This window comes from Balaenoptera acutorostrata, chromosome 10, assembly GCF_949987535.1.
Source record: "Balaenoptera acutorostrata chromosome 10, mBalAcu1.1, whole genome shotgun sequence".
In the NCBI taxonomy this organism is placed as follows: Eukaryota; Metazoa; Chordata; class Mammalia; order Artiodactyla; family Balaenopteridae; genus Balaenoptera; species Balaenoptera acutorostrata.
The window spans coordinates 103744332-103772291 of record NC_080073.1 but is presented as its reverse complement, the minus strand read 5'-3'; the positions used below and the strand labels follow the sequence as shown (position 1 = coordinate 103772291).

The window sequence follows — 27960 nt, the reverse complement described above, 5'->3', positions numbered from 1 at the left end:
GCAAATACTTACTAAAAGAAAGCTGGTAAAGCAATTATTAATATTAGATAGAATAGAATATATGGAAAAAATATTAACTACAAATAAAGAGGGATAATACATCGACCAGGATGCTTTATGACTTAGGAATTTTAATGTGCCCAACATCATAGCCATAATAGAGAAATCAAAACCGAAGAAATAAAAGCTAAGTTTGACAAATTCATAATCATAGTAGAAGATTTTAAATGACCTCAATCAAAAACTAATGGATTAAGCAGACAAAATGAGTAAAGATATAGGAAATCTGAAAAATATGATTAACAGGCTTGATTTATGTTTATTTTTAAAATTCTGTAACTGTGTGTGTGTGTGTGTATTTCTTTGTGTTTGTACAGACAGACAGACACATACATAAATCCTGTACCCAAGAGCTGGAGGTATATAGTCACATGGAATAACTTAAAAAAATAAGGGGCTTCCCTAATGGTGCAGTGGTTAATAATCCGCATGCCAATGCAGGAGACATGGGCTTGAGCCCTGGTCCGGGAAGATCCCACATGCCGAGGAACAGCTAAGCCCATGCGTCACAACTACTGAGCCCACATGCCACAGCTAGTGAATCCCGCGTGCCTGGAGTCCGTGCTCCACAACAAGAGAAACCACAGCAATGAGAAGCCCGCGCACCGCAACGAAGAGTAGCCCCTGCTCGCCGCAACTAGAGAAAGCCCGCGCGCAGCAACGAAGACCCAATGCAGCCAAAAATAAATAAATAAATAAATTTATTAAAAAAAAATAAGCTGCCCATGTACTAGTTGACAGTTGAAGTCATAAACAAATGTCAAAGAATCAGTAACATTAATAGAACCATGCCTGACTACAATGTAGTTGATGTAGAAAGCAGTAAGAAAAGGATAATAAAAGTTGCCATATCCTCAGCCATCTAAAAATTCACAACTATAGATTCATGGGTTAAAGAGAAATATTAGGATGTATCAGAAGTTACTTATCACTCACCAACAATGAAAATACTCACTTCAAACTGCTCGGGCATGGGGGAAATAGTCACTTTATTACGTAGGAACTTGGTCGACCCACTTAAGTTGTACCATCACAGTTAACATTAATAAAGCAAAATGGACGGGATGTAACTAAAAAAAGTATGGGCCATACATTTTGTTTTAAATATATTATTAAAAAAAATTAAAACCCTGCTAAAAGCAAACAGCGTTGTTGTCAAAAGTGGGAAGTGGGTTGTTTAGTTTTTAGTAGTCCCAAGTCTTACAAAACAGACACAGCACCTGGAATAGCAGAACCCCAAACCACAGACAAGTCCCCAACACCCTGGCTGACAGGGTCTCGCTAAGCGCTTCAGCGCTGGCTGGCAGATGTGCACTGTGTCAGAAACTGAGGCAGTGGGGGAAGCCGGGGTCCGAGAAGGGGAGAACTTCCTTAGGAGTCTCCCAGAGAACAAACCGTGGGAACCAGATTGACTAGAGGGGTTTGACATTAAGTCCTGGTGGCAACACTGTTCACCGGTGGCCACTACCATCACAGAAAGAGGGGCAGCCAGACGTACGTGTCTCCTGATGGAAGAATACAATGCCACCTCTGAAGTCCTGCCAAAAACTTTGGACCTAAATCAGTTCAAATCGCTAGATCCAACAACCAAATTTATAGGAGATACAGAGGACAGAGAAACACATTAAACTATACCATGTAGATGTGATAAGCAAAATCCAGCCTGGCGAAATTCTACAGCAATGTTCCTCAAGATGAGATCTGCATAATGAAATAAGTACAAGAATCAGAAGTAAGTGATTAGAAATGTTTAGACCGTCACAGTCAAGCCTGTTGTCAGAGGACTTCTGTGGACCTGCGTGCAGACTGGTCCAGGCGTTCCTAGATGCTCTTGGTGAGCCGCATGTGCTTAGTCTGGGTGGCGGTTTTGTGCAGTAGCACCGTGTATCATTTCGAGACCGATTAGAAATCTAAGCACCGTGTATCATTTCGAGACCGATTAGAAATCTAAAACTGTCTCTTTACCGTAGACAGTTTGAGAAGCACTGCTCTACAGGATAAATGATTCGGTTTCTTCAAATAAAAGCAAGGAAAACAAAAGGGAAAAACAGTAGATGGTGCCTATGGGTTAAAAGGACAGATCTCAATCAATCACAGTGTGTAGATCCTATCAAGAGAAAACATCTTTCAAGAAAAAAAGATTTGAGACCATTGGAAATTTGAACACTAACTGAATATTTGAATTTAAGGAGTTCTTTATTTTTACTTTTCTAAGGTATGACAATGGTAGTGTATTTTTATACAGTCATTCTCTTTCAGAGATACATACTGAAATACGTGTGAGCAAAATGATCGATGTCTGGATTTTCTTCAAAATAATGGGGGGTTGGTGTTTGGGGATGAATGTAAGAGGATTGGTCATGAATTGTCAATTATTGCAGCCGGGTGTTGGATACATGATGAATCCAACATTATCCTTTCTATTTTTGCATATGTTTGAAATTTTCCTAATAAAAGTTGGAAGAGAAAGACTGAAGGAAAACATTGGGATCAGTCAGTCTGTCAATAAAAAAAAAAATTTGCTGAACAGGAACTGGGATCCGGGGCTGTAAGAAGGTATCACACAGTCACGAGAAGGTCCCTGGTTTCATGGGGAAGACAACAATTAAGATTAAAAGAATAACGGGAGGCAGGAGATAAACACTAGAGCGTGAGCACAGATTACATCCAGTAGAAAACTGAAACCGATTAAATCTAGAATTAATAGCCTCTCTTCCATCATTCTGAGATGATTTTACTGTGAGGTTTTATAAAATCTGAAAGACTTGTAGTCTTTCTCAAAAAAGAGGAAAAGAGGGACCTATCAAGCTCATTTCACGTTAGACTTGTTAATAACAAATTAGATTAAAAAGATAATATTAGAGGTTTCATCTTTATGAACACAGATTATTCTCATTTTTAATGAACAGGTACACAATTATTAAATGAAATATTTGCAAATTTAATTTGTTGGAGTATTGTGTCCTACCACATTATTACTATGCATGTATTACATTATACGATATTAACTGATACAAGGAGAAAAAGCATGTGATCACCTCAGTAGATGTGGGAAAATAACTTGGTGACATTTAATGTTTTAGGATGTTAAAAAAGCATTTGATGACATTAATATCTTATGATAAAAACTTTTAGCAAGCTAGGAACAGAAGGGAACTTCCTTAACATTATGAATGATATTTGTCAAGCACTCACAGCATACATCATAATTAGTGGTGAATCATTATAAACAGTCCCATCAAATTAGCAACAATTCAGGGTTACTTGCCATCACTGTGTGGGAGGTTCTAGTTTATGCAGTAAACCAGAAAGAGAAATGAAGATCTAAGCATTGGGAAACATGAGATAAAGCTGCTTCATTTATAGATGACATGATGGGCTACCTAGGAAATTGAATAGAATATCCAGATCAATTATTAATGCTAATAAGAGAGTTCAGCAGTGCTGTTGGGTACAAAGGCAATATACAAAAATATATTTCTTATCTACGGGTAATAGCCAGTTAGAAAATAAAATGGAATAAAGATTTTATTCATAACATCAACTAAAACTTCGAAGTATCTAGGTATCATTGTTGCAGAAGATGTTCAAGATACTTGTAGATAAATTTGTCAGATATTATTAAAAGACGTAAAGGAAGAAGAGACAAAGGAACGATATACCATGTTCCTAGATTCATGAAGATGACAGCTTTCCCAAAATCAATCTATAAATTCATCGTAAATCTAATAAAAATGTCTACTGCGTGTTTTGGAGAAGTTGAAGGACTGATTCTCAAATTTATAGGAAGAGCAAGTTTACAAATAGCCAGAAAAAAATTTAAGAGCACCAGTGTAAGGGGATATGCCTTACCAAGCATCAAGACTCATAACGCTCCAGTTATTAAGATGGTTTTGCATTGGCACAAGTTTAGTCAAATAGAGAACTTTGAAACAGCTCTCCTCATATTTGGGAATTCATTTTCATTATAAAATGGAAGTGATGTTAAATAAGTGGGGAGATGATGGATTCCGCATGAATTGCTCTGCGACACTTGTCTATAGAGGAAAGAACACTTGGTCTCTACCTCACACCAAATGCAAAATTCAACTCTGGATGGTTTCACAATCCATTTGTGAAAAGGAAGTCTTCAAAACTTGAGAAGAAAATATAAGAGATTATTGTTATCACCTTGGGGGTAGAACACAGTCTCTTAAATCGAGAATTCCTAAACAAGAAAAATCCTTAATGGAAGAAAATTTTTAAAGTTGACTGCGTTAAGGTAAAACTTACACCTAATAAAAGAATTCTTAAACGAAGTTAAAGGGCAAGCATCAGGCTGGGTGGAGAAATCTGCTGTGCATGTAACTAACAGAGGATTAGTGTTGATCAAATATAAAGGTCTCAGTATGCTAAAGAGAATCCAGTAGGGAAAAATCTGAAATACCAAGAGTTGGCCGATATGTGGAGCCGTGAGAATGCTCTGAGGGAGTATAAAACCCACACCTGGAACCCCACTCTCAAGTGTGTAGTTCAGGTGCATCTTGAGTGCTTCTGTCAGTGGATAGATGAGGATGCTCATAGCACTGTCAGTACGGTGTGGCGTTCGTACGCCTGTGAAAATGAATAAACCACAACCAGATTAACATGAGTGAATACAGAAAGGAGCATTCAGCAAAGAAAGTTATAAACGCTTACATTGTATGATTGCATTTATGTAAAGTTTAAGACATGGGCACAACTAACCAATATATTATTTTGGGGTTCGTGCATATGTGGACAAGTTATGGAAAGCAAGGGAATAATTTAAACATTAAGTTTGGTTGTTACCTCTGCAAGGAGTGGCAGGGGATTGTGATCAGGTAGGGCATGAAAGGGGCTGCAGAGTTTTTGGTTCTATTCTCTTTTCTGAAAATGGATATGGGTGGTGAGCAAATATGTATGTGCTTTTATTACTACTTAAAATGACATACACTTTTTATAAATCAATCATGTGTAATTTTTTTTAAGAAAGAAAAATGGGCAAAGAACATTAACAGCCTGTTGATGGAAGAAGCATGAGATCAGCCAGTAAACAAGGATCGGTTTTATCGGTAAATAAGAAAATGCAAATTAAAGCAACCAGATATTCTTACAAACCGATTAGATTAGCAAAACTTAATAATCTTGACAGTACCAAGTATCTAGAGGAACCATAAATCTTACACCCTTCGACGGGGAGTGTATGTATTTGCCACCACTTTGTAGAGTTATTTGGTAGTTTCCTTTTTTTTTTCTTTCTCAAATTGTGCGCTCTGGGATCTGGCGTTTTTCTTTTAAGTGTTACAAATAAAGGACAATGGGCTCTAATTGTACATTGAGTACTTCACAGCAGTTAACATAAATAAACTAGAGGTACCCATGTCAACTTGGATGAGGTTTTAAGAAAACGTTGAGAGAAGCAGATAAATTATGAGTGATACTAAACTAGGATATCTTTCTAACAGGTATTTCAAAATATGCCCAACAATACGCGCTCTCACTGTGCACTTAGTTTGTGCTGCCTCTCTCTCTCTCTCTCTCTGCGCACACTAGCTCCAGCTCTTACTCACTGCACACACATGCATGCACACCACAGCCACACTGTTTTTTTGTTACATAAATATGTAGGTAGGTGTGAAAAAAGTACATGGGAATGATAAACACCAAAAGCAAGACAGTGATTTCCTGTGAGGTGAAGGCAGGGCGAGTGGTGGTGGCACAGGCGTCATCAGTGTTTGCAAAGGAATCAAGATGTTATGGATTTTTTGGAGCATAGAAGGATCTCTGAGACTGAAGAGTTTGAGAACCATTGTTCTATAGCTTCAAAACTAAATTTTTTGAAAACATTTATTGAGACATTTATTTTTGCAAAAGATAGCAGATTTCATGTGGTTGCTGGACCCACCGGAGGGAGCCCATATGAATCCTGTACCTATTTAATCTGATTTAAATATATTAATTAAAAAGTACACACCTGGACCAGTGCTCGAAGAAGCTCCACTTTCCTTTGGTCTCTGGAGATGCCTGTCCTGTCTCGCTGGTGGTGCCCTGTGCAGGGGGGCCTGCGAATGCACGGGGTGGGCAGGGGGCAGACATTCTGCAGTTTACTCTCCACTCTTGGCTGCAGAGGCTTTGTTTCCTCCGTGTCTCTATCCTCGTTTGATGATTTCCTCTGGGTCAGTGTTATCCAGGGTCTTTCTATTACATACACTTGTGCAAGTGATAGTTTATTCACGCTGAGCCTTCCTTCCTGCCTAGTTCCGTCTTCATTATTGTAAAAAAAAATTCTAAATGCTATGTTTCTTCCTGCCTTCCTTCCTTTCCCCCTTCTCTCCTACCCCCCTTTCTTTCTTTTTTTTGGTAAATTTATTTATTTATTTATTTTTGTCTGCCTTGAATTTTTTTGAAATTTTTACTGGTCTATGAAATACAAAATTTTAGGTCTTAATAACTGAAGATGTGGTGATATTATGGAGAAGTTGTAAATATTTTATAATTAACATATGATTCATGAATATTCACACAGAAACAAAGGAGCATGTCTTCATAGAAGAGATAAATGAAGGTGTACAGAGAAGTAACCTTTTTTTTCTTATTAGGTTTTTTTTTTTTTTTTTGGCTTCATTGGGTCTTCGTTGCTGCGCGCGGACTTTCTCTAGTTGCGGCGAGCCGGGGTACTCTTCATTGTGGTGCACGGGCTTCTCATTGCAGTGGCTTCTCTTGTTGCGGAGCACGGGCTCTAGGCACGTGGGCTTCAGTAGTTGTGGCACACGGGCTCAGTAGTTGTGGCTCATGAGCTCTAGAGCACAGGCTCAGTAGTTGTGGCGCACAGGCTTAGTTGCTCCGCGGCATGTGGGATCTTCCCAGACCAGGGCTCGAACCCGTGTCCCCTGCATTGGCAGGCAGATTCCTAACCACTGTGCCACCAGGGAAGTCCCGAGAAGTAAGCTTTTGCTATAATTTTGACCACAACGATTGCTATATACTACTTCATCATGATGTCTGTGTCAAGTTCATATCCCATCCCACCCCCCTTTTTATAAGTGATCACTGTTGCTCCCTGTTTCCCCCTGTAGGAGTGCGGGTAAGGGACTCCTCCATAGACTTGTCTGCAATGGCTCAATCCTGGTGGAGTAGACATCCTTCATTACAAACAACCCCTTTAGCCTCCATCGTGGTCCATCCTTGTTAGAAAACCAGTCTCATTTATCATTAGAAAATTTTATTTTTCTTCCTTTGATACTCTCTCCCACTTTACAGATGGTTCATTAGAACCCTACTGTTCCTGGGCTGCTTTTCCCAGGCTCCCCCACTGTCAGTCTTGTGGTGATCCAAGCACAGTCTCTTTATTCTTGCTCTCTACCCCGAATCACTCTTCTGTCCTTCAGTGAATGACAGGTTTTATTCTCCACTATGTGGTGATTGGGTTTCCTTAATAGCCTCATGTGGAGTGGGCTTTATTGAAGGCGTTTTTATTTGGCCTTGATAGATTATAGTCACCATGTTTCCCTAATCTCTTCCTGAAAATCTTTTAGGAAGGACTCCCCCTGTCAGAGACACACTTATACTGAAATGGCTTTTCTTTTTTAAAATTCTTTTTCTCTACCCAAATGTTTACTCTGGTATATCTCTTGACAGTGAAGCAAAAGGCGGCTGGTCACAGCCAGGACCCATGATACGTTGGACTTGGGTAGCACCTGGTTACTGGGGGACAGAGGGGTGTTTAAAGCGAGGCCGGTCTCTGTTTTCTGTGGCGCAGGGCCTGTGCAGATAATTAGTTCTTGCTTATGACAAGGTCGGAACGAATGGCCTCTCAGCCTGAGGCCCCGACACGGACCCGTGGCTTACTGTCCGTGACCTCAGGGAGCTGTCAGCACTTACTGCCTGGAGCTGCTCGTTTGTCTATATCTGGTTTCTCCAGCCGGCCAGCCAGTGCCTAAAAGGTCGCTCTTTCTTCCTCATGCCTCGTCCTTTCTCTAACCCAGGGTCCTGCACCAAGCAGCAGTTGGTGAACGTGGTACTCGAATGCCTCCCTCGCTCTGCCGATGTCCGCTCTGCGAAACATGGCAGCTCACGGTGTCAAGTGCGTGGCGGCTCTCCCCTCGGCTTTTCACTCTCAGAGCTGTTTCTCCTGCCCCAGGCTTCCCGAGGGGCAGCTGGATCTGTCAGGCTGATCGCAAGGCAGTGGCCGCCTGTGACTGGATCAGGGCAAGCTTAATGTACAGGATTAGTAAGTGTAACACAGAGAATCGGGGGATGAGGGGTTGGAGGGTGCGAAGAGAACTCTAGAGGGCGTGGAACTCGCAGCTACAGGAGCAGCTGCCGGCCCAGCCTGAGGCTGAGCCCCAGGGGAAGAGCTCCCCCCATCCGACCCCCGCACCCCCGCCTCTGGCTCCCGAGGGGCACCAAGCTGGGAGTGGTTTCATGCTGATGGCATCGCTGGATATCCACCCTCTGGAATTCGCTGGAAGTCTGCTTCTGAGGTGCCAGGGGAAGCTGTTTTGGGGGAGGTGTCTTGCAGGAAGCACTGTGCTGTGAGACGGCCCAAGACGGGCAGTCCTGGGGGGCGGGCGGCCGCTGCCCACGCTGCAGGGCACAGGCGCGGGGATCCAGCCAGAAGCCCCTCGCAGGGTCTCTGCAGCACCTCTACCGAGTCAGCTCAACACCGCACCAACTGGCAGAGAACGGATATTTAAAGGGCCCAGCTCGGTTTTCGCGAGCAGTCGATGCAGGGCTGATTTGTGGCCGGGAGGCAACAGTCAGCTGGCCCCCTTTCCTGCGTATCTGGACGGCTTCAGGGAGACAGGCTGTTTTTCCCCCAATCAGTGAGAGGCTAGGGAAGGTCACATTTAAGGAGGCAAAGCCATTTGTCCTTGATGCTAACTCAAGGTTTCTGAATATAATTTAGGTGGTGGGGAAGCCCTCTAGTTATTGGTCCTTAGTACATGGAACGTATAAAGGATGGGGGATGGTTTGAAGGGTAAAAGCTCGTGCTTCTGAACCAACACAGCATCTAGAGAAAAACAGATGAATATCTTCTATCTCAGTCCTCCAGGATCTCAAGAAAACTATTACCATGTCTATTCTCCATTCGCTGTTGGAGGCCAAGAGGGCCTCGTTGGGTTTTACTGAGTCCACATAATTACAATAACAATATTTTTTGTACTAGCTCAAGTGTTGTGTGAAAGCAGCAGAAATATTTTCACAGCGATGTTATGCTCTTTCACGGTAGGCTTCACACCTTGCTAGAAACCACGTTTCTTGGCCTGGTGCCCAATCCTGAAGCTGTTCTGTGGACGGTGGTGGAATTTCACGTCTTCAGCTTGGTCGGTGCCGGTGGGCGGTGGCGGGCTGGAGTGTTCTTCGTCGGCCTCCGACGGGCCAGCAGCCCGTGACGCTCACATCCCGTCGGACTGCGTGTCCAGATCCCTGTGTCTACCCTTGGACGTACAAGGTGACACCTGCTCTTTAGCTGATAGCGTGCCCTTTATCAGGTACTTTAAATAGCCTCTTTCTGAGGCTTTGCCTAATGTCATGCTCCTGACTCAGCCTGGGGTAGGTCTCTGTGAAGTTGTAAACTTGTTAACATGAATGAATTTGAAAGATAAAGTAGGGTTTTCTTAAACGGGATACATCATCTAAACACCATGCTGTTTTTCAGCTTTATAGAGACTTTGTACAATGTTGTATGTGAATTGATAGCATTTCATCAGAGCAATGATTTCCAACATTTTTCTTTTACCGTTTGAGAATCTGCTGAGAGGTTTGGGCACCCTCCACAGATACACACACACTTTGTATATACGTAGCTTAAGAGGTGCTATAGGCACCCGGATTAGAGGATGAAATTAGAAGAGAGTGTCAAGGAGCCACTTCAGTCTCCACGTTGCTGATTTCCAGCCTAAGTCTGTAGTAAATTGGAAAAACGTCTTCTTTATTCTCTCAGCCGCTCTCTCTTCCCACTTCTGCTGCTTCTCTGTAATACTTCTCTTGGGTCACGTTACCGTGCTGGGATTGTGTTTGGTGGTGCATTACATGAACAGCAGACGTTAGGGTTAAGTTAGCCGTAGGAAGGCAGAGAATGCCTCCTAACTTGGGAATGACCAGATGTTAGCTGTCGGGGTGATTCGAGGATCAGGCTGAAGTCAGGAGTTAAGCGTCACAGGCTGCCTAGAGCTGGAGGGTGGGTTGAGTGTATTTGGGGAAGCCAAAGGAAAGATTTCTGTGTAAGTCTGAGAGCCTCTTTCCTGGGGCAGGGAACATTCCAGATCCAAAGAATGGCAGTAGTTGTTCTATGTTTAGAAAGCTTGTAAGGCAGACAGCTACCTGGCGATTGGACTCAGGTACAGAGTTGAGAGCGTGGATCTTGTGGGGAACAGATCTTACCACACAGCCAAGAGGAGGTGACCCGTGTTAGGGCTTAGTAATTTGTTATATGTATTATTTAAGGTTCATGACCAAGGCTTAAAACAGGGAAGGATTTATACCAGACAAATGGAAAAAATAACTTTCTCACAAAAGGATCTTGAGTGAGAGACTGTTTTTCAAAGGGAGTTTGGGCTACCATCTCCAGGGTGATAGATCTCTCAATATTTTTAGGACATGGACTCTTAGATCAGGAGAAAGACCCCTCAGTTGAGTTGCCCCAACTCTTCCACCTTTTCAGTGCAAAAAGAACTGTGTGGTAGCAATCCTGTGTCATTTTGTGGGGAATTTGGCATTGGGTCCACGTAGAATAAAGTCCATCAGCTTTGGCAGTAGTGGTATAAATGATTCTTATTTGAACTACAGTGTCTTAAATATAATTTTTTTAATATAAATTTATTTATTTATTTACTTTTGGCTGTGTTGGGTCTTCGCTGCTGTGCACGGGCTTTCTCTAGTTGCGGCGAGCGGGGGCTGCTCTTCATTGCGGTGCGCGGGCTTCTCATTGTGGTGGCTTCTCTTATTGCGGAGCACGGGCTCTAGGTGCGTGGGCTTTGGTAGTTGTGACACATGGGCTCGGTAGTTGTGGCTCACGGGCTCTAGAGCACATGGGCTTCAGTAGTTGTGGCACGCGGGCTCAGTAGTTGTGGCTCACAGGCTTAGTTGCTCCACGGCATGTGGGATCTTCCCGGACCAGGGCTCGAACCCGTGTTCTCTGCGTTGGCAGGCAGATTCTTAACCACTGCGCCACCAGGGAAGTCCCTTAAATATAATTTTAACATCTAGTTGTTAGATGTTGATTCCATCACGTATGAGTTAGTGTTTATTAAACAACCCACAATAAATTCATCTATAACAATACAACTAATAATAATTTTTGGTTGAAAGGTTCTACCAGCATTCAAAATCTACAGCCAATCCACGACACCACTGAAGGTCTAGCGATAATTTTCTTCTTGTGAATTGTGGTGATTCCGACTTTTCAGATGTGTTCCAGGGGTTTTTGGTGTTGTCCATTTGTATTAATCAGGATTCTCCAGAGGAACAGAACCAATAGGGTGTGAGGGTGTGTGTGTGTGTGTGTGTGTGTGTGTGTCTGTGTCTGTGTATAGAGAGAGATGAGATGAGATGATTTATACTAAGAGATTCATTATAAGGAAGTGACTCACTTGCTCATGGAGGCTGAGAAGTCCAGATCAAGGAGAGCCAACGGTAGAGTTTCAGTCTGAATCCAAGTCTGAAGGCAGGAGAAGACTGGTGTCCCAGCCCAAAGACAGTCAGGCAGAGGGAAAGAATTCTTTCTTAGCCTTTCTTCTATTCAGGTCTTCAGCAGATGGGATGAAGCCCACTCACATCGGGAGGGCCTTCTGCTGTACTTAGTCACCTGATTCAAATGTTAATCTCATCTAGAAACGCGCTCATAGAAACATACAGAAATAATGTGTAACCAAATACCTGAGGACCCCGTGGCCCAGGTAAGTGGGCACAGAATTACCTGTCACAGCCCTGGGCAGCCAGACTCTGTAGTGGACACCCAGGGTCCCTAGGCAATTCTGATAACTCCTCAGCTTTGTTCTAGAGATGCCACATTTTAGACGTTCCTCGTAAACCACTTGGTCAGTTACTAGTAAACAGCCTTCATTTATACATGACAGTGTAGAAGTATGGAACTGTGCACTTCTCGCCAGTCGGGACTGAGTAAAGGACGTGGGCTTTTGGGTGGTTGGCTCTTGGAGGCCAGCTGTGGGCCTTGGCATCATTTACGGAGAATGTTTCTGGGAGCAGTGCCTGTCCCTCCGGAAATGACACCAGCTCCGGGGAGTCCAGTCCTGGCTCTGCACCTCACTGTCTGCGACCTGAGATGAGTCTTCAGCCACTTGGAGCCTCAGTTTCCTTAGTTGACACAAGGACCACTCCTGAGTGTGGCTGGAGAGCCTGGCTGGTGGCTGATGAGCTGGAGGCACTCCGCAAGTGTCAGCACCGCTCCCCGCCCCCCCGCCCCCGCCCTAGTTATCTTAAAAATAGATGCCTGGTTAAGTGTACGTCTACCTGTGTATCATCAGCATGAATCAGTGACCTCGTGGGTCCTACCTTTTAGGTCTGATCTATTTTTTTTTTAAGCCACTGCCATCTTTTCCATGGACTGGTTAGTAGTATGTCTCCTGTCATCTTCCTTGAGAGGAGGTGATAGGATTTAGACAGAGCCTCGCTTGGTCCTGTTATGCTTCACCCACTGGTATCACGAATGAGCTGTTTAGCCATCTGAAGAGGAAAATGCAGTCTCTTTCTCTGTGTCATCTGTCATCATGGCCTAGGTAGAGGGTGATGAGAGACCACGATTTTAAAGTCAGTAGCAGAATGGGTAAACTTTCCTCCTCTGTTAAATGGCGGTTGTCGTGAGAACCAGTTCGCGCAGGACGCGGTGTTGTCACCACTGTTGGGTTTTGTCTCAACACATCCAGACCTCTAAGCTCTCATGTGGTTCGCGTGCGGCTTCGTGTAACTTCCCCGCTTTGAGGTTTTGAGGTTTCTGATGTGTTCTCTGTATAGACCAGCGCTTGGCAGGATACGAATCTACATCCTTCTCCCACCGGTACCCCTAGGAGAACCCGTAAGAGAAGAAAAGTGCTGAAAAATACACTCCTCATGATGGGTCGGAGTTAATAAAAGGCAGCCAAACAGCTGGATGTCCAAAACACCCAGGAGGCAGAGGTCACTCACTGATGGGGCTGACGTCATTTCTGCGGAGAGCAGCCTCCCGCGTGCCAGGGAAACGGCCCCGTGGAGGCGTGCAACTTGCTGTCCCCAGGCTCTTCTTGACACTGGCTTCTCGGGAACACGTGTCCTTGAGGAGCTGAACAGCCTCTGTGATATATTCAACCTGAGTTTTCGCCTGTGGAGGCTTGAGTGAGGGGAGGTTTGGAAAGACCGTGCCGTTCGGTGAGGACCTGTGTGAGTTTGCACCGGAAGGTCTGGGGTGGGGCTCCTGGGAAAGCGTGGACGGAAGCCACTTGGCACTTGAGCTTCTAGCCCTTGTAGCACCCCTGGCAGCCGGTGCCCATTCAGCTGCCTGGCAGAAGTAGCTTTTCAACCTCCGAGGTGTTTTTGTAGCGTCTTTCGTCACAGAAGCTGACAGTTTCCCACCTCCTCCCATTACTGCCCTGGCTCCAGTCTGGCGGCCGGCAGGGGAGTGACCAGCAGGGGAGGACGCGGTGTGCTGTCCGCGGGGCTCGGCCTCGGCACGCCCCTCCCCGGTGCCCAGCCCTGCACCTTGAGTACCTGGCGGGTGGTGTGTCACCAGAAATCCAGGGAATGACAAAACTGATTCAGCGTCAATTAGCTAAAACAGGAACGGACTTCCCACAGCGACCCCAGGATGGAGCTGTACGTAATGGGGCCCTTTCAAACACAGGTCTTCCCAAATAATGAGCCGTAGAAGATTTCATTTAGGGCCTAGTTGCTTAAAGAAATTAAAAACTGAAATTAGCAGCTGAAATCCACTTGGAGGAGTCTCCAATCCCTTTAACATGTCTGTCTGTTCATCTCACTGAGACATCCCAATCCTTCCTCCAAAGTGATTTGAATACTTAATATTTGCCGAAATGCTTTAGTTGGATTTGAATAACATAATTGAATTCTTCCTGCTGCATTCAGGGTACGTGAAGGCCTGGGAGTTCCTGTGGTAAGATATGTGGATGTGCTTATTTTTAGAAGTGATTCTTACTTATTTCTCTGTCTGTGAGCCAAGAATTAATAAGCAGTGGGCCTGCCAGACAGATGAGGCTGTATTCATCAGAGTTCCAGGCTTTATCTGTCACTCTCCAGGTGAATGGCTTGTCTCTGGGGCTCAGAGATGATCTGCTCAGTGACAGGTTTGGGTTGAGCTGAACTGGGTATAGATTGGATGCCATGTGTTCTTAGGAAGCTCATCCTAAACAGGATTGTTATAAAGTAAGATCCTGACTGAGCGCCATTGCTTTGTGGACAGCCTAGGGAGAGAGACAGATGAACTAGAAGGTGTACACCACGCAGTCGGCACCGGGAAAGAGATACGGCCAGGGCACAGAAGAAGGAAATCTTTATCCCCGGGGTAATCGTGGAAGGCTTACCAAAGAATCTTCCAGAGGAATTTGAAGTTATCCCAGCAGGGAAGGGGTGCCGTGTTCCAGGTAACGGGAGTAGCAGATGTGAAGGCACAGAGACACAGAGTGTGATGAATCCCTGCAGCGTGTCCAGTGGAGTGGCCGGGGCTCGGAGGAGCGATGGGAGAGGGAGCTGGAGAGAGAGGTATGAACTGTTCTTGAAGGGCCTTCGACGTAACTTTTTGGAGTCTGAGCATTAGTTTAAAAAGAATGAGGAGTCTTAAGTAATTTTTAAGCATAAGAGGGATGTAATCAGTTTGGCATTTTAGAGAAATCTGTATAGCAGCCCGTGGAATGGAGCAGGGTAGGGCAAGACTGGACTTGAGGAGACTATTTATAATCATCTAAGAACCAATGCAGGGCAAGCCCAAGAAATGGCACAGGTGACAGATAGGAAAGGGTGAACTTGAGGGGTGATGTGGGATTTACTGGATTTGGTGGCTGCGTGTGGGGAAGTGAGGGAAAGGGAAGAGCCACTGAAAATTTCTCTTGGGCTGCTTTCTTGGTACCACTCCCAGAGTTAAGGGTCACGGGGGGAGAAGTGTTTTGGGGTGGGGGTCAGGAGAGTTAGTGGACTTCGGGACATGTTTAGGTGGAGGCTTTGCACACAGACATGTCTGGTGGGCAGGTGCGTGCGCGTGTGTCTGGGATGGAGATGCAGGTTTACGCTCCATCGTGTGTGGGTGCTTTAGCCCCGTTCATCTAGGGCGGTTGGCAGACTAAGGCGTGTAAAAGCAGAAAAGGAGGCCCGTGGAATAGAAATGTTTAGTGACGCAGAGGAAGGAAAGGGAGGCTGTGAAGGGGACCGAGGAAGAGTGACCAGTTTAACTGTGAGGGGAAGGGTCGTCGTAGCAGGAGATGGGATGAGAGGGAGTTTCGTTTCTTTTGTGGACTGTTGTGTAAAGAGAAGAACTGACCGTGTTTACTAAGGAGAAGGAGCCAGAAGAGAGGTTAAAGGTACAGGAGACGTGGGAGGATTTCTCAGTGAGAAGTGTGTGGGCAGGGTGTCATTGCAGGGGGCGTCAGCAGCGCCTAGAGCTGGACGGGAGAGGGTGCACGTTTTGTTTTTGTTTTTTAACTGGAGGTGGGCGTGAAGGACTGCGGCATGGCGGCATGGCAGGTGCCTTTAGGGGCGGGAATGGGAGGCTGGAAGTGGGGGTCCTATCTGATGACCTCTCTTCTCAGGAAGGGAGAAGGCAGAGCCTTTCCTCTAGTGACGTAGTGTGGGTGTAGGACATCTGCAGGAGGGAGATGTGTGGCTGGGTGCTCTCTGAAGTTCACTGGAGAGAACAGCACTCCGAGGTTCTGTCCTGGACTCAGCACGTGCCTGTAGAGGCGGTTCTGAATGAATCACGTCATCAGGAAGAAATGCACGAAGCCTCTGCTCTGTTCAGGGCACTGTGACTACGGTCCTTACTCTGGAGGTCCTGCCTGCTGCCCAGAGCCTGTCCTGTTGCTCCTGAGTGGGTTAGAAATCGTGCTGGCTTGTCTTCCTCCGCAGTGACGGTGTGAAAGGCTGCTCTTTGGGCTTTCGTGTCGTTTAGCATGCTGGCCTCAGTTAGAGGAGTGTACATCCCCTACGTTCAATTTTGTAATAAAGTTTTAATTTTAGAAGAGCTCTCGGATTACAGAAAAATTGCAACGTAGGTACAGAGTTCCCGTGTACCCCACACCCAGTCCCCCCTGTTGATGACGTCTTACATGAGTCTGGTATATTTGTCACAGTGGGTGAATCAGTTTTTAAAGAACTACCTGTATTTTATTTCTTTATTTCCAAACCTTCTTGCTATGGCCTTTTCAGTTACCTTTGACAGTGGGAGGAGCTCTTGTTTACTCATGATTCAGAAACTTGAGTCGAACCAATAATTTGAATGGCCTCCCTCCCTGTGTTTTTGGGATTGTTTTGTCCTAAACCCTGTTTCTTATCTCCTGCAGAAATCATACAATGGATGCAGAAAAGAAAAATGCTGCAGAGGAAAATAAATATCAACTGGAATTTTATCAAGTCAATATGACCCTGATGTCAGTTATATGTGCCTTATTTAAAAAGTGTTATTACCTAGTACATGCAGTTTGTTAGACAGAAATCTTTTTTTAAAAATGGTTTCATGAACGATAAATAATGAAAAGACTTTTTTTTGGTGAAAAGATGGTGTATCATCACCAGTGATAACACAGTCCCCTATCCTCTGTGCCTCTAGATGGCACTGATTTTATACTGGCCTGTAATTTACAATCTATACCGTTTGAAATGAAAACGTCTCTTCTGGTTAAAATTATGTGTGTTCACTAGTGCGCTCTCTGGTCTCACGTCCCACTCAGCCGAACACAGAACTAGGAACCCCTTCTAGTTCCTGTTAGAGTACAGTTGCAACAGTCATTCAGGAACAACTTGGAGTTTGCTGGTAATTTTGTAAGTAAGAAGGAGGAGAGCATTTGCATCATGTAATCTGCAGTGAAATCCTCCTGAAAACCTTTTAAATGAGCATCTCCCTTCTCTCCAAGTCCCTTTTTTTTGTTGTCAGCCGGGAGTTGCTGGTCTGAGCCATTCCTCCAGGTAGAACTTAATTCTCTGGCGCTCACGTTCCAGCACGTGGAAGTCTCAAAATCCTTCAAAAAGAAATCCTGTTTGTCATGCAGACGGCTCTTGTATTTCGTGGCATCTTTAGGTTTTCACTTCCCAGCCCGGTTATTTTCTCCCCAAAAGAACCCCTTATGCTCTCCTCAACTGCCAAAGGATTCTCTTTCCTTGTTACTCGGAGACTATTGTTTTTTATTTTTTTCCCATCAGATTAAGCTGGTAATCTTTTGAGTCAGATCCTTCTAAATAGAGTCCTACAGCCAAATTAAACAGCTTTAAAATAGCAGCTTGCAGAAATGCTTCATTCTAAGACAAAGCGCATCAGCAGGCCAAAATGTCCTTCGGGTGCCGTTGTTGAGATGTTAATGCTCCTGCTTTTCCATCTTTTCCTCCTCCCCCTGGTCCTCCTACTTCTCCCCTCTCCCTCTTTATTAAAATGCCTGAATTCGTTGCCGTCACCTCATTCAACCTGTGTACTTTAAACTCTTTTGTTTGGCTGTATCACCTGTGACACTTTTCCATGAACATCATCTCGGGTGATCCCTTCACTATGCGTGTTTCCTGCACTTGCATTCGACATTGTGCAGGTAAGGATGCTGTTGTGGCCTGTCTCCTGGGGCTTTAGACGTTTGCTCTCTTACCTCGGGCGAAGATTGACTTAATGAACGTAGAATTAACTAGACTGGTGGTAAAGTAGGGGCTGATTGGCTGACCGGCTGGTTAAAATTTCAGATGCTCTTGCAGTGACCTGATTGTATTTGTTCTAATGTTCTAATGCAGAAGTGCTCTGTCACTGGAAAACATTGTTTCTCATTCACCTTCCTAGATGTTGTCTTGATGCTGCTACCAGCTTCCTGTTCCCGTACTTCCTTAGTTTGTTGAAGTTCTTCAGAAAATGAGCCTGGTTCTTTCTCTGTGGCATTGGGCCGGCCCCCAACCTGTTGCCTGAGCCCAAGCATCTCAGGCAGAAGAGGTGGGATCACTTCATCAGCATTGAGGTCAAGTTAAGATGCAATGAACCTGTGCTCTTATGCATCCGCACCACATAGGGACTCCTTGAATTCAGGTTTTATTTTGATTATTCTGTGCTCTGTCGTCCTTCAGAGTTTTATAAAATGAACAACAGCATCACAAACCCATGTCTTTTCCTTCCAGGCGGTTTCTTCTGAACCACTTTTGGATTTGAGCAGCATTTCTTCCTCTTTCTCACCTGCATTAGGATTATTTGTCTAGCTCTCAAAGCAGTTTTTTTCCTCATTTCTCTTGCTGTTTTCCTTTGGTTCTCTTCCTTCCTTGGATAAGGAGGACAGGGCTGAGATAACCTGCACTGCACTGGTGTCCTGATAGGGACCCAAGGGTCACCAGCCTCCCTACACCCGATAGTGCCCTTGAGGTCCACGTGGCCTCCACCACACAGGCCCTTCCTGTTACTGAGGCAACACTGTCGTAGCTAACGTTTGGTTCTAGTGCAGTCCTCCTCAAATTACTCTTCATGCTGATGCACTGGCACATATGAAGGCATTCAATAGGCAGACCTTAATTTTCATTTTTTGAGGGATTGCTTGGCCCTTGTGCAGTAATAATGGCTTAATTGGGATAAACCGTCACAGTTTTATGGAGGGTGCTGCAGCAGCGCCAGTGTGTGGAGCCAGCCTTCCGGGCTTCTCCTCTCTGCTCATGTCTTCTGTCCAGTTCTTAATCCCATCCATCTGACCACAGATCCTTTTCACACCAAAGCCAAAGAGATGATCATGTATATGCTGTCGTGGAAATAACCATGGAGCCTGGAAGATGGGGTCACAAATCAGAGTTTGGTTTGAATTCAGGCTTCATCACTTGCTGTGCAACAATGGTCAGTTACTTAACTTCTGTAAGCCTCAAGTTCCCTAGATGAGAAATGGGGAAAGAATAAGGATGGTGAGGATGAAGTGAAGCCCTAGAGTAAGTAAGGTGAGCTCTCAGTAAGGCAGCAAATACAGTAAACAATCACTAACTGTTAGCCATTAGTAGCCCAGGCAGCAGCTGCAGCGAAGTCGGTTACAGGGTCGTTGCATCTGCACGGAAACTCAGAGAGAGGCGGCGAGGGAGGGGGAGGGGTTGTTTAGCATTAATATGCAAGGTGGACGATATGGATTAAACCAGTGATCAATGGATAATTCTAAATGGCTGAATAGAAAAATGGCTGCTTTGGGAACCACAGACCAGCCCTAAATAACTGCTTGAAGATTTTGCTGTCATCCAAGCCCGATTTATACTTGCCTGCTCATAGGATTTTGCACGGATGTATGTTATTCTTCTGACCATTTGCCTTTTTATTTGCTTTTAAATGTGTGGTTAAAATCTGCGCCATTTTGAAAAATCCTTTTGGCTTTCTGAATTTTAAATTGAATTGGCTTTTGCAATCCATTTTTATTCTTAAGCCTGATTAGAATTAGTTCCCCGCACCTGTTCTTTTCTCATTTGTGAACTACCTGCCCTGGCTTCTGTAAGCTGTTCCAATAGGGGTGGAATTTGTCTTCTGGGTCGTTGAGGTTTCTGCAAGGACACTTAAGAAAATGTCAGAGAAATAGAAGAAATCCTAGTGGAAAAACAAATGACACAGCCTAATGTGTGCAGTTAATGGAAATCTAATTTAATTTTATCACCAGCGGACGTCTCTCAAACAGAAAGCTAAGTGAGAGGCAGCCACTTTAAGGGCCTTGGAACCAAGGCTGAGATGAGTGATTTATTCCCAGCGGGGGAATAATTGGCTAAGTGATCTTAGCTTCTCTGGGTCTTCACCTCTCTGCAGTTCATTTCCTTATTTGGGGTTGGCTGGGCTGCTCTCTCAAGTCCCTTCTAGCTCCAATGTTACATTTCCTCTAGAAATAAGAGCTGGCTTGTGTATATGGTTTTATTCTCCTGTGCTGTATTGTGCTGACGGTGTTATGAATTACTGCTTTTCCTTCTTTCAGAGTTTTCCAAACTTTAGTATACGTTATGGGTATTTTTTGGTTATACCTATGTATTGTAAATACTGTAGATAGTCTTTTTTTTTTTTTAAGGAATTCCTTTATTTTTATTTATATTTATTTATTTATTTATGGCTGTGTTGGATCTTAGTTTCTGTGCGAGGGCTTTCTCTAGTTGTGGCAAGTGGGGGCCACTCTTCATCGCGGTGCGCGGGCCTCTCACTATCGCGGCCTCTCTTGTTGCGGAGCACAGGCTCCAGATGCGCAGGCTCAGTAGTTGTGGCTCACGGGCCTAGTTGCTCCGCGGCATGTGGGATCTTCCCAGACCAGGGCTCGAACCCGTGTCCCCTGCATTGGCAGGCAGATTCTCAACCACTGCGCCACCAGGGAAGCCCGATATTCGTTTTTAAAAAGTAGTCTTCAAGTGACTGACTTCTTTTACTTAGCATTGTCCTGAGCTGTACTACCTGGGGGAAGATACTTTGAGATGATATCATCTTTCTCATCATATTTTGCCCCAGTATCTTTATCATCCATTGCTAATTATTGTCTGAAATGATTACTACTCTGGTGTTTGCCAAATGATTGTTTTCTTTATCCATCATTCCTTTTAAAATTATTTTTTAGAATTTTACTTTTATGAAGATCTTTAATTGAATAAATGTATATGGGAGAAGGTAATCATTTATATTAGCATGGTTTCATGTGGATATTTCTTTATTTTGTGGGTTCATTACTAAAATTATTTGTTTTGTTGCTCAAATTGACCCAGATTCGGCCATTGGGAGCCTCTTCAAGTAGTCTTCAGTGTCCTTTGACATGTTCTCATCAGTTTTTGGCCCCAAATGATGTCCCAGGTTCATCTTATATTTTCTCTGCCCCAGCCCTGAAAGTCATTCATTTCTCTAAGGAGCCCTGCTTTTTTTTGTTGTTGTTTTTAAATTAAAAAATGGTATTTAGAAACCCAGACCTGAGTGCACCTATTGCTACTGGGATGTCACCACTTCTAGGTCCCCCTCAAAGGACAGAAATGGGCAATATATGCACACCTACTTCTGTTTCTATATCTATCTGTATATCTGTTTAGAAACATGCATTCATATGGGTACCTCCAATTCCAAGTCACTACCACGTGGCTTATTCTAGCCCCTCCCCATTTTCTTTGACAGTGACTGTGAGAAACCTGGTTCCCTTTACCCACAATATATTTACTTACTTGATCAGTTCTTGAATGAACATAAGGTAGTTTCAGAAAAATGAACACATACCTCTGCGGAACAAAGTTTACTACCTAGTGTACAATACTTGCTATGATTATTTTGTCTTTAACCTTAGAATATCCAGTTAAAATACTGTTTTGCAAATTTACTTGCTTTAATTCTTTTCTTCTCCACTCTCTTCCATGTGACTGTGTCAGTTGTTTAGAGTAGAATTGGCTCTGTTGTTGCTGATCGTGTTCCATTTTGAGTTTTCACCACATCTGGGTGGATTTTAATTATTATTTAAATGTTTTGAGTACATAAAATGTTAATGTGATTCCACAAGTCAGAACTATACAAAAAGTCTACTTAGCAGAGTGTCGTCACTCCTCTCTTCGCCCCCTTCCCACCGCCTCCTCTTTTTACTCCATCCTATTCCCCAGCTCTTTTCATTCTGCAGTCTGCTACCACCCACTTTCTGGTAGGCAGTGAATCTCTTTCATTTCTGATTCTTCATTTCTTTGAAGTTTATTTATTTTTGTTTTATACGAATGAGCAGGTTCATGTATATTTTATTATTTTCCCTTCTTTCTTACATGAAAAGTACCATAATAAGTTTTTAAAAAGTAGCATATAATGTATGATCTTCACACTTTGGTTTTTTCACGTAGTAGTGTAGCTTAGAATCGTTACATATCACTTCGGAGACGTCATCCTCATTTTTTATTAGGTCTCTTAAGTACTCCACTGTATGGGTAGACCATAGTTTATTTAACATCTCTCTTTCATATGGACATTTCTTTGTTTCCAGTACTTTGCAATTATAAACAATGCTACAGTGAAAACCTTGTTACGTATATATTAATTCTGGAGGTGTATTCAGGGTGCATAGCCAGAAGTGGAAGAACTAGGTCAGGAGGTGAATTGCAAATGTAGTTTTGTTGGATATTGCCAAATTTACCTCCAAAAGGGTTCTACCCATTTTCACTTCCATCAACAGTGTATGAGAGTACATCTTTTCCCAAGCCTCATGAAAAGAATGTTGTCTTGCTTTTTAATTTCTACCAATACAACAGTTTAAAAATAATGTCAGTGTTGTTTTAATTTGCATTTCTCTGTTTGAATATGTTTTCATAGGTTTAAGGGTCATTTTCATATATATATATATATATATATATATATTTTTTTTTTTTTTTTTTGGTGAATTGTCTGTTCATGTATTTCTCCCATTTTCCTATTGAATTTTTGGCCCTTAAACCAATGAGTTTATTCCACTTTCACTCTCTCTTCTTCCAGTTTTTGGTTATATTATTTCTACTTTGTCATGACATATAAGAATTGTATTTTAATCTTCCAACTTAATATCTGGCTTTGTTTTAGTCTCACATCTACCATTTCATGTATTAATGTGTTATCCGTCAGATTTTTTGGGGGGGGGTTTGAAATTTTCCCAGTTGTCTGTTGCTTGAGTAAAGCCCATGCTTTGGTGGATCCTTTAGAAAGAGCTCATTCATGTGAAATTCCCTGTGCTCTTGTATGTTTAAAGCTTTTTCTATAGACTTGGTACTGAAAGGCCAGCGTTGCTGGGTATAAAATTCTTGGTCCTTTTTTTTTTTTTTTGAGTTGTTTGAAAATGTGAGGTCATTGTTGCCTTTTTTGTATGTTGTTTTTGAAGAGTCTGATGCTAGTCCAGTGGCTTTGCCTTTCTAAGTTGTTTGATCTTTTTGCTTGGAGGCCTTGAGGATTTTTTCTTTTCATCTTTGAAGTCTAATAATTCTACCAGGATATGTCTTACATTTGGTTCTTCAGGTATCCATTTTACATGGTGCCCATTATTTCTCCTCTGCTGTTTTGTTTTTCCTCTTTCACTGACTCCAATCATATAAACGTTATTTCTTCTTTGCTTGTCTTCCATTTCCACCATTTTCTCTCTGATTCTTCTTTCTTTATCTCATTGTCCTTTTCTTGGTTGTTTTCCTGCTTTTCAATTCTTCTTGCTAAATCTTCGAGTCCATTATTCCTTTCATATCTTGTAATTTAAACTTAAGTTCTGAGACAATTTTTTTTCTTCTCTTTCTTTCCTCAGTTCACAGTTTTCTGTTTTTCATTCATTTTTGTTCTTAACATTTGCATTTCTGGCTCAAGCAATATTCCCAAATGCTTGTTTGAGCAGATTTAATTTAGTTTTCAAGTATCATCTTACACTTTTCTTCTGCTTCTTGATTTTCTTTTTTGGGGGAAGAAGGTTAGATTTTCATCATTTGAGCTGTTTTGAGTGAATTTTTAAATTTTTTAATTCTTTGTGATAATTTTCTACAGTTCTGTTGAATTTTTTTTTGTTCCTTTTTGTGGGCTGTTGGTTGTTTAGATTTTGTAGTTCTCTGGTGCCCTCTTCTGTTAGTGTAGCAAAGTGCAGAGTCTTTAATGGAATTTTTTTGTTTGTTTTAGTGGAAGATGGGGAATAGTTTTGTAAATCCTCTAATTTTTTAGGTTTGTTTTATTTTGTGCAACCCTAAATTTTCTCTTTTGCTTCTTTTACTCCTCCCTACCCAATGGCCAAAAAATATCTTACTTTCTTTTGCCCCTTTCTCTTCCATTGTAACCATGCCTTTTGAAAACCGTAGCTTCAGATTGGGCATACATTTGAGTCCCTTTTCTGTAGTCCCTCATCAGATCTGCTAGGATACTCTTCGGATGTTCACACTTACTCCTTCTGGTGGTGATTTTAGATCAACCTAGTTCCTCACTGGTTCCCTTCTTCTCTCTTCCCCTCAGTTTTTCTCAGCTTGTCCTTAATTACCCCAAATGAAAAGAGCAGGGTGGGAGTATAATAGCACTGTTTCTCTATGGCAGTTAGCTTTGCTTCCTTCCTTTCTTCCTTCCTTCTTTTTTACATACAATTATTTGAAGTTGGGTCACTGTTCTGTTTCCTTCTGAGGGCATGGTGTTTAGTTGTTTAATTTTCTGTTTTTGTTGTTCCAGGTTATTTTTAGAGGAAATATTGAAAGACATAGACTTTGGCAGCTGCATTGTCTTTAGCTCTCATAGGAATAATTTGAGACCTTGGGAAGTAGAATCTTTTTTGTGAAAAGATTTGTGTCTGATTCTGCTGAGCAGCACTTAGAGGAACCAGCACTCTGGGGTTGCCTTAGTCCATTTTCACAGCCTGAAGTTCTCTCTGTTACCCAGGTAAGGTGACACCTGGCTGGAAGTCTTTATAAGAACTAGTCACTTTTGTATTCATTCTTACCATGAGGATACATCCTTCAGAGCATTTATCTAGCATCCCAACTTGGTCAGACACTGTGGGCTTCCAATTTGGCCTCCCTTTTATTGATAAGCTGTCACAACCAATGTTCAGTGTCCAGTTGAAATTGGGATAGGCAGATAGTCTCAGTATTTCTCTCTGGCTTCGTGCTGGGCTTTTTTCTGGCTTTGTGCTTCCTCACAGAGTTTTGTGTAGTAAATCCTCTCTATTGTGTTACTTCTTTGATGCTTTTAAGAAGTTTTGTATTGTTTAGTAGCTTTATCAGGAGATTTGGTTCTAATTATCCAGCCCGTTATTACCTTGAAACAGCAACTGTTTCATTCTTTTATTAAAATAATTTTTGATTTCATGGGACTCTGGGTGGAAAGAATGATAGATTGATTTGGTCAGTTCTCCATGTTGAGTCAGTCTCCCAGCAGGTGAAGACCTGCTTTGTTGTTAAAGATGGAACACTTTATTTTAGTGCTTAAGCAGCTTCCGACTGATGACAGCTGTGATTAGTAATGGTGATTGTGATGACCTTGAGGACAGTGTATTAGCCATTGCAATGTGCCAGGTACTCCATGCTTTTCATGCATTCTTTTATTTAATTATCATGAAGTCTCTTAATTTATTATTCCCATCTTTCAAACCATTACCTGAAGCTCAGCTCCCATATCACTTTTTGGAGTTTACTGGGTAGCAAATGGCAGAAACACATTTCAGGCCTTGTTCTGACCTTTGGAATTACAGGATAGCAAAGTCCAGCACACTTCCAGTTTAGGAGGGCTTCGTAGGACTTCGTTCCTAGACTGTGCTTTCTTACCTAGTCTCGGGTCACACTGTAAGGACAGTGAAAACCCGATTCACTGGTATTTCCACTAGCATGGAGAATAATGTGTCTTGTGAGGAAATGACTGCAAATAAGTTAGTGCAAAAGGAAAATGGAGAGATGAGCAAAGATCAGAGTGGTGCCTTTTAATTTCCTAAAGACTCTCCATCACGTGTAGCACAGTGCTCTGTTCAGAGCTGATAGCAAATGAACGTTAATATCAGTATGTTCATTGACTCTAACTAAGACTTACTGGGTTTTGTTTCCACATTATGGTTTTTGATATAGACTGGTCAGGCTACTCTTTTTATTTACTTATATTATTCTTCTTGGTTTACAGTTATTTGCTGGCATAAAGGATGGAGAAAACCTGCAGCTTTTTGAACAGAGTTCTCGCTCTGCCCGTAAACAGGAGACACATACCCTGGAGGCCACGAAGCTTGTAGAGTTTGACCTGAAGCAAACACTTACCAGGCTTATGACACATCTTTTCGGAGATGGTAGGTACTAAATGCCTTTGTCTTTGGGGGCTTAAATATTCAACAGTTACCATCTTCCTGAAATCATTAAGCCTACTGTGTCTAGACTTTTTGCTCTAAGTTGTGGCTTAATGGTTTAGGTCCTTAGTGAGGTAGAACTTATGGATTTCCTGGTTCATTCCGTTTGAGGAGCAGGAGGATATGAAAATGCAATTAGCTAGAGAAAGAAAAATGATTACAGCCTTTCATAAGAATGATAATGGATTGAGATCAGTATCATCGATGGGGAGGAAGTGAACAGGCTGATTAATGTCAGAGTATTAATATACCTCAGCCATTGCTGAAGGGGTGATTGCGTGCTTGTATCACCTGCCGGGATGCTTCTCAGGGGAGATGCAGGGTGGGGAGGGGAGGTGCCCCAGCCAGGCCCATGTTAGGAGCTTGAAGGATGAGGGGATGGTGTCACAGGAAGCGTGCTGTGTGCTCTCACAGCGCTCACAATGGGTAAGTGTTCACAGTGCCCTCGGACCTGGCTATTCTCCCTCACTCCGAAGGGAAGTGCCGTGCTCTTACTTCAGGCGTTTCGGGGGGTCATTTAATTGTTTTATCTGGGGTCGGGGTGCTAGATGCTGAAAAATGTCTCGGTAAACCTGTCTGGGTCCGAGCAGTCTGGAGGTCCTTCAGCGTAGTAATAGCCACAGTAGTGATGATGACAGTCAGAGAGAGTAATTAATAGTGTCAAATGCTGCATTAAGCACCTTTACAAGGATTTTTTGTTCGGACCTGCATCTGTGATGTAGGTGTTATATTATAATCTCCATTTTTTTTTTGGAGGAGGGAACCCGGACCCGGAGCAATGAAGTACCACGTGACCACATTGCAGCTCGGGAGTATTTGAGGCCTGCTTTGAGCCCTGTCGTTTCGACTTCTGAGCCCATGTTAGACGTTAGCTCTTTTGAAAGGAGAGATAGAGATCATTTCAATAATATTCCTGAGACTGTGAGGCTTACAACCGTGATGTTAAAAAGATGGGGCCTCCCCCTGGGTGTTGCCTTCTGACTCTCCTGCCCTCTGACCCCTGTAGCTGGTCGGGGTATATATTCTGTTACATTTCAGATCCCAAAGATCACTTAGAAACTTCACATTCAGTCTTTCTTTAATTAGCTAATAATAGGAACTGCCTCAGCAGGCCTCAGAATTATTCAACAACTCTTTTTATACTTGTTTTTATGGTCTGAGCTTTTTCCTCTTTTAAATTGTTAGTGTTGTATTCCTTTGTTCTTGAAAAGCAAAATTAAAAATTAGAACACACTATTTCCTTGTGGCAATTTCTTGTTATTACAGCTGCTTTAGTGTCAGAGCTTTTTTTCCCTCTCCAAAGCAGTTGGTTATTTTCTGCTAACATTTCAATTGCACCAGCATCCTAAGGCTGTTACGAGAGAGGTTATCGGTTTAGAATTGGAAAGAAAGAAAATGCCCTTTAGACAGTTTATGTGCTTGTGGAATACACTGACATTTTAAACACTTCTAAATGGTTTCCCCTCTGTTTTGTACCGTGTTTAGCAGATCATTTCTTTCAGAGCCACTAAGGTGGGGTTTAGGAGTCCTCACATTGTGGTTTCACTTGCTGCCCTTCCCGGTTTACAGCCGTCTCCGGCACACTGGAGTTTCCCTTTAGGAGGCGCTGGCCTCACAGCACAGTTTGGATGAACGCCTCTGAAGGAGAAGTGAATTGTGATTCTCTGCTGCCGGCTGGATGTGTTGCTGTGGGCAAGTCGTGTCTCTTCCGTTGAAGAGCAAAACAGGCTCACGGTTATCACTGAGATGCACTCGCAGCTCCCGTCCCAGGACCCTGCTGGCGGAAGTGCGGGTGGCCTCAGCCGTCAGCTCCCTTGGGGGCCGCCGCAGCTGTGGGCAAGCCTCTTTGCCCAAGGACAGTGCCCTTCCCAGAGCTGCCCACAGCCAAAGACTGCTTGTGGGAGGAATATAAAGGCCCAGCAGTTTGCCCCCAGCCACCAGCCCCTGCCCTGCCACCTCCAGCTCC

At 43.2% G+C, this 27960-nt stretch overlaps 1 protein-coding gene across 7 annotated transcripts in view; it reads left to right on the top strand.

Annotated features, from left to right (window-relative positions):
• Positions 1 to 27960, top strand: part of FARS2 (phenylalanyl-tRNA synthetase 2, mitochondrial) — a 397991-nt gene that overhangs the window by 92594 nt on the left and 277437 nt on the right. For all 7 annotated transcript variants that reach the window (XM_057554781.1, XM_007173908.2, XM_057554782.1 and 4 more), the window contains one exon: positions 25778 to 25937. In XM_057554781.1, the coding sequence (XP_057410764.1) occupies positions 25778 to 25937 (160 nt within the window). The remainder of the gene's footprint in view (positions 1 to 25777; positions 25938 to 27960) is intronic.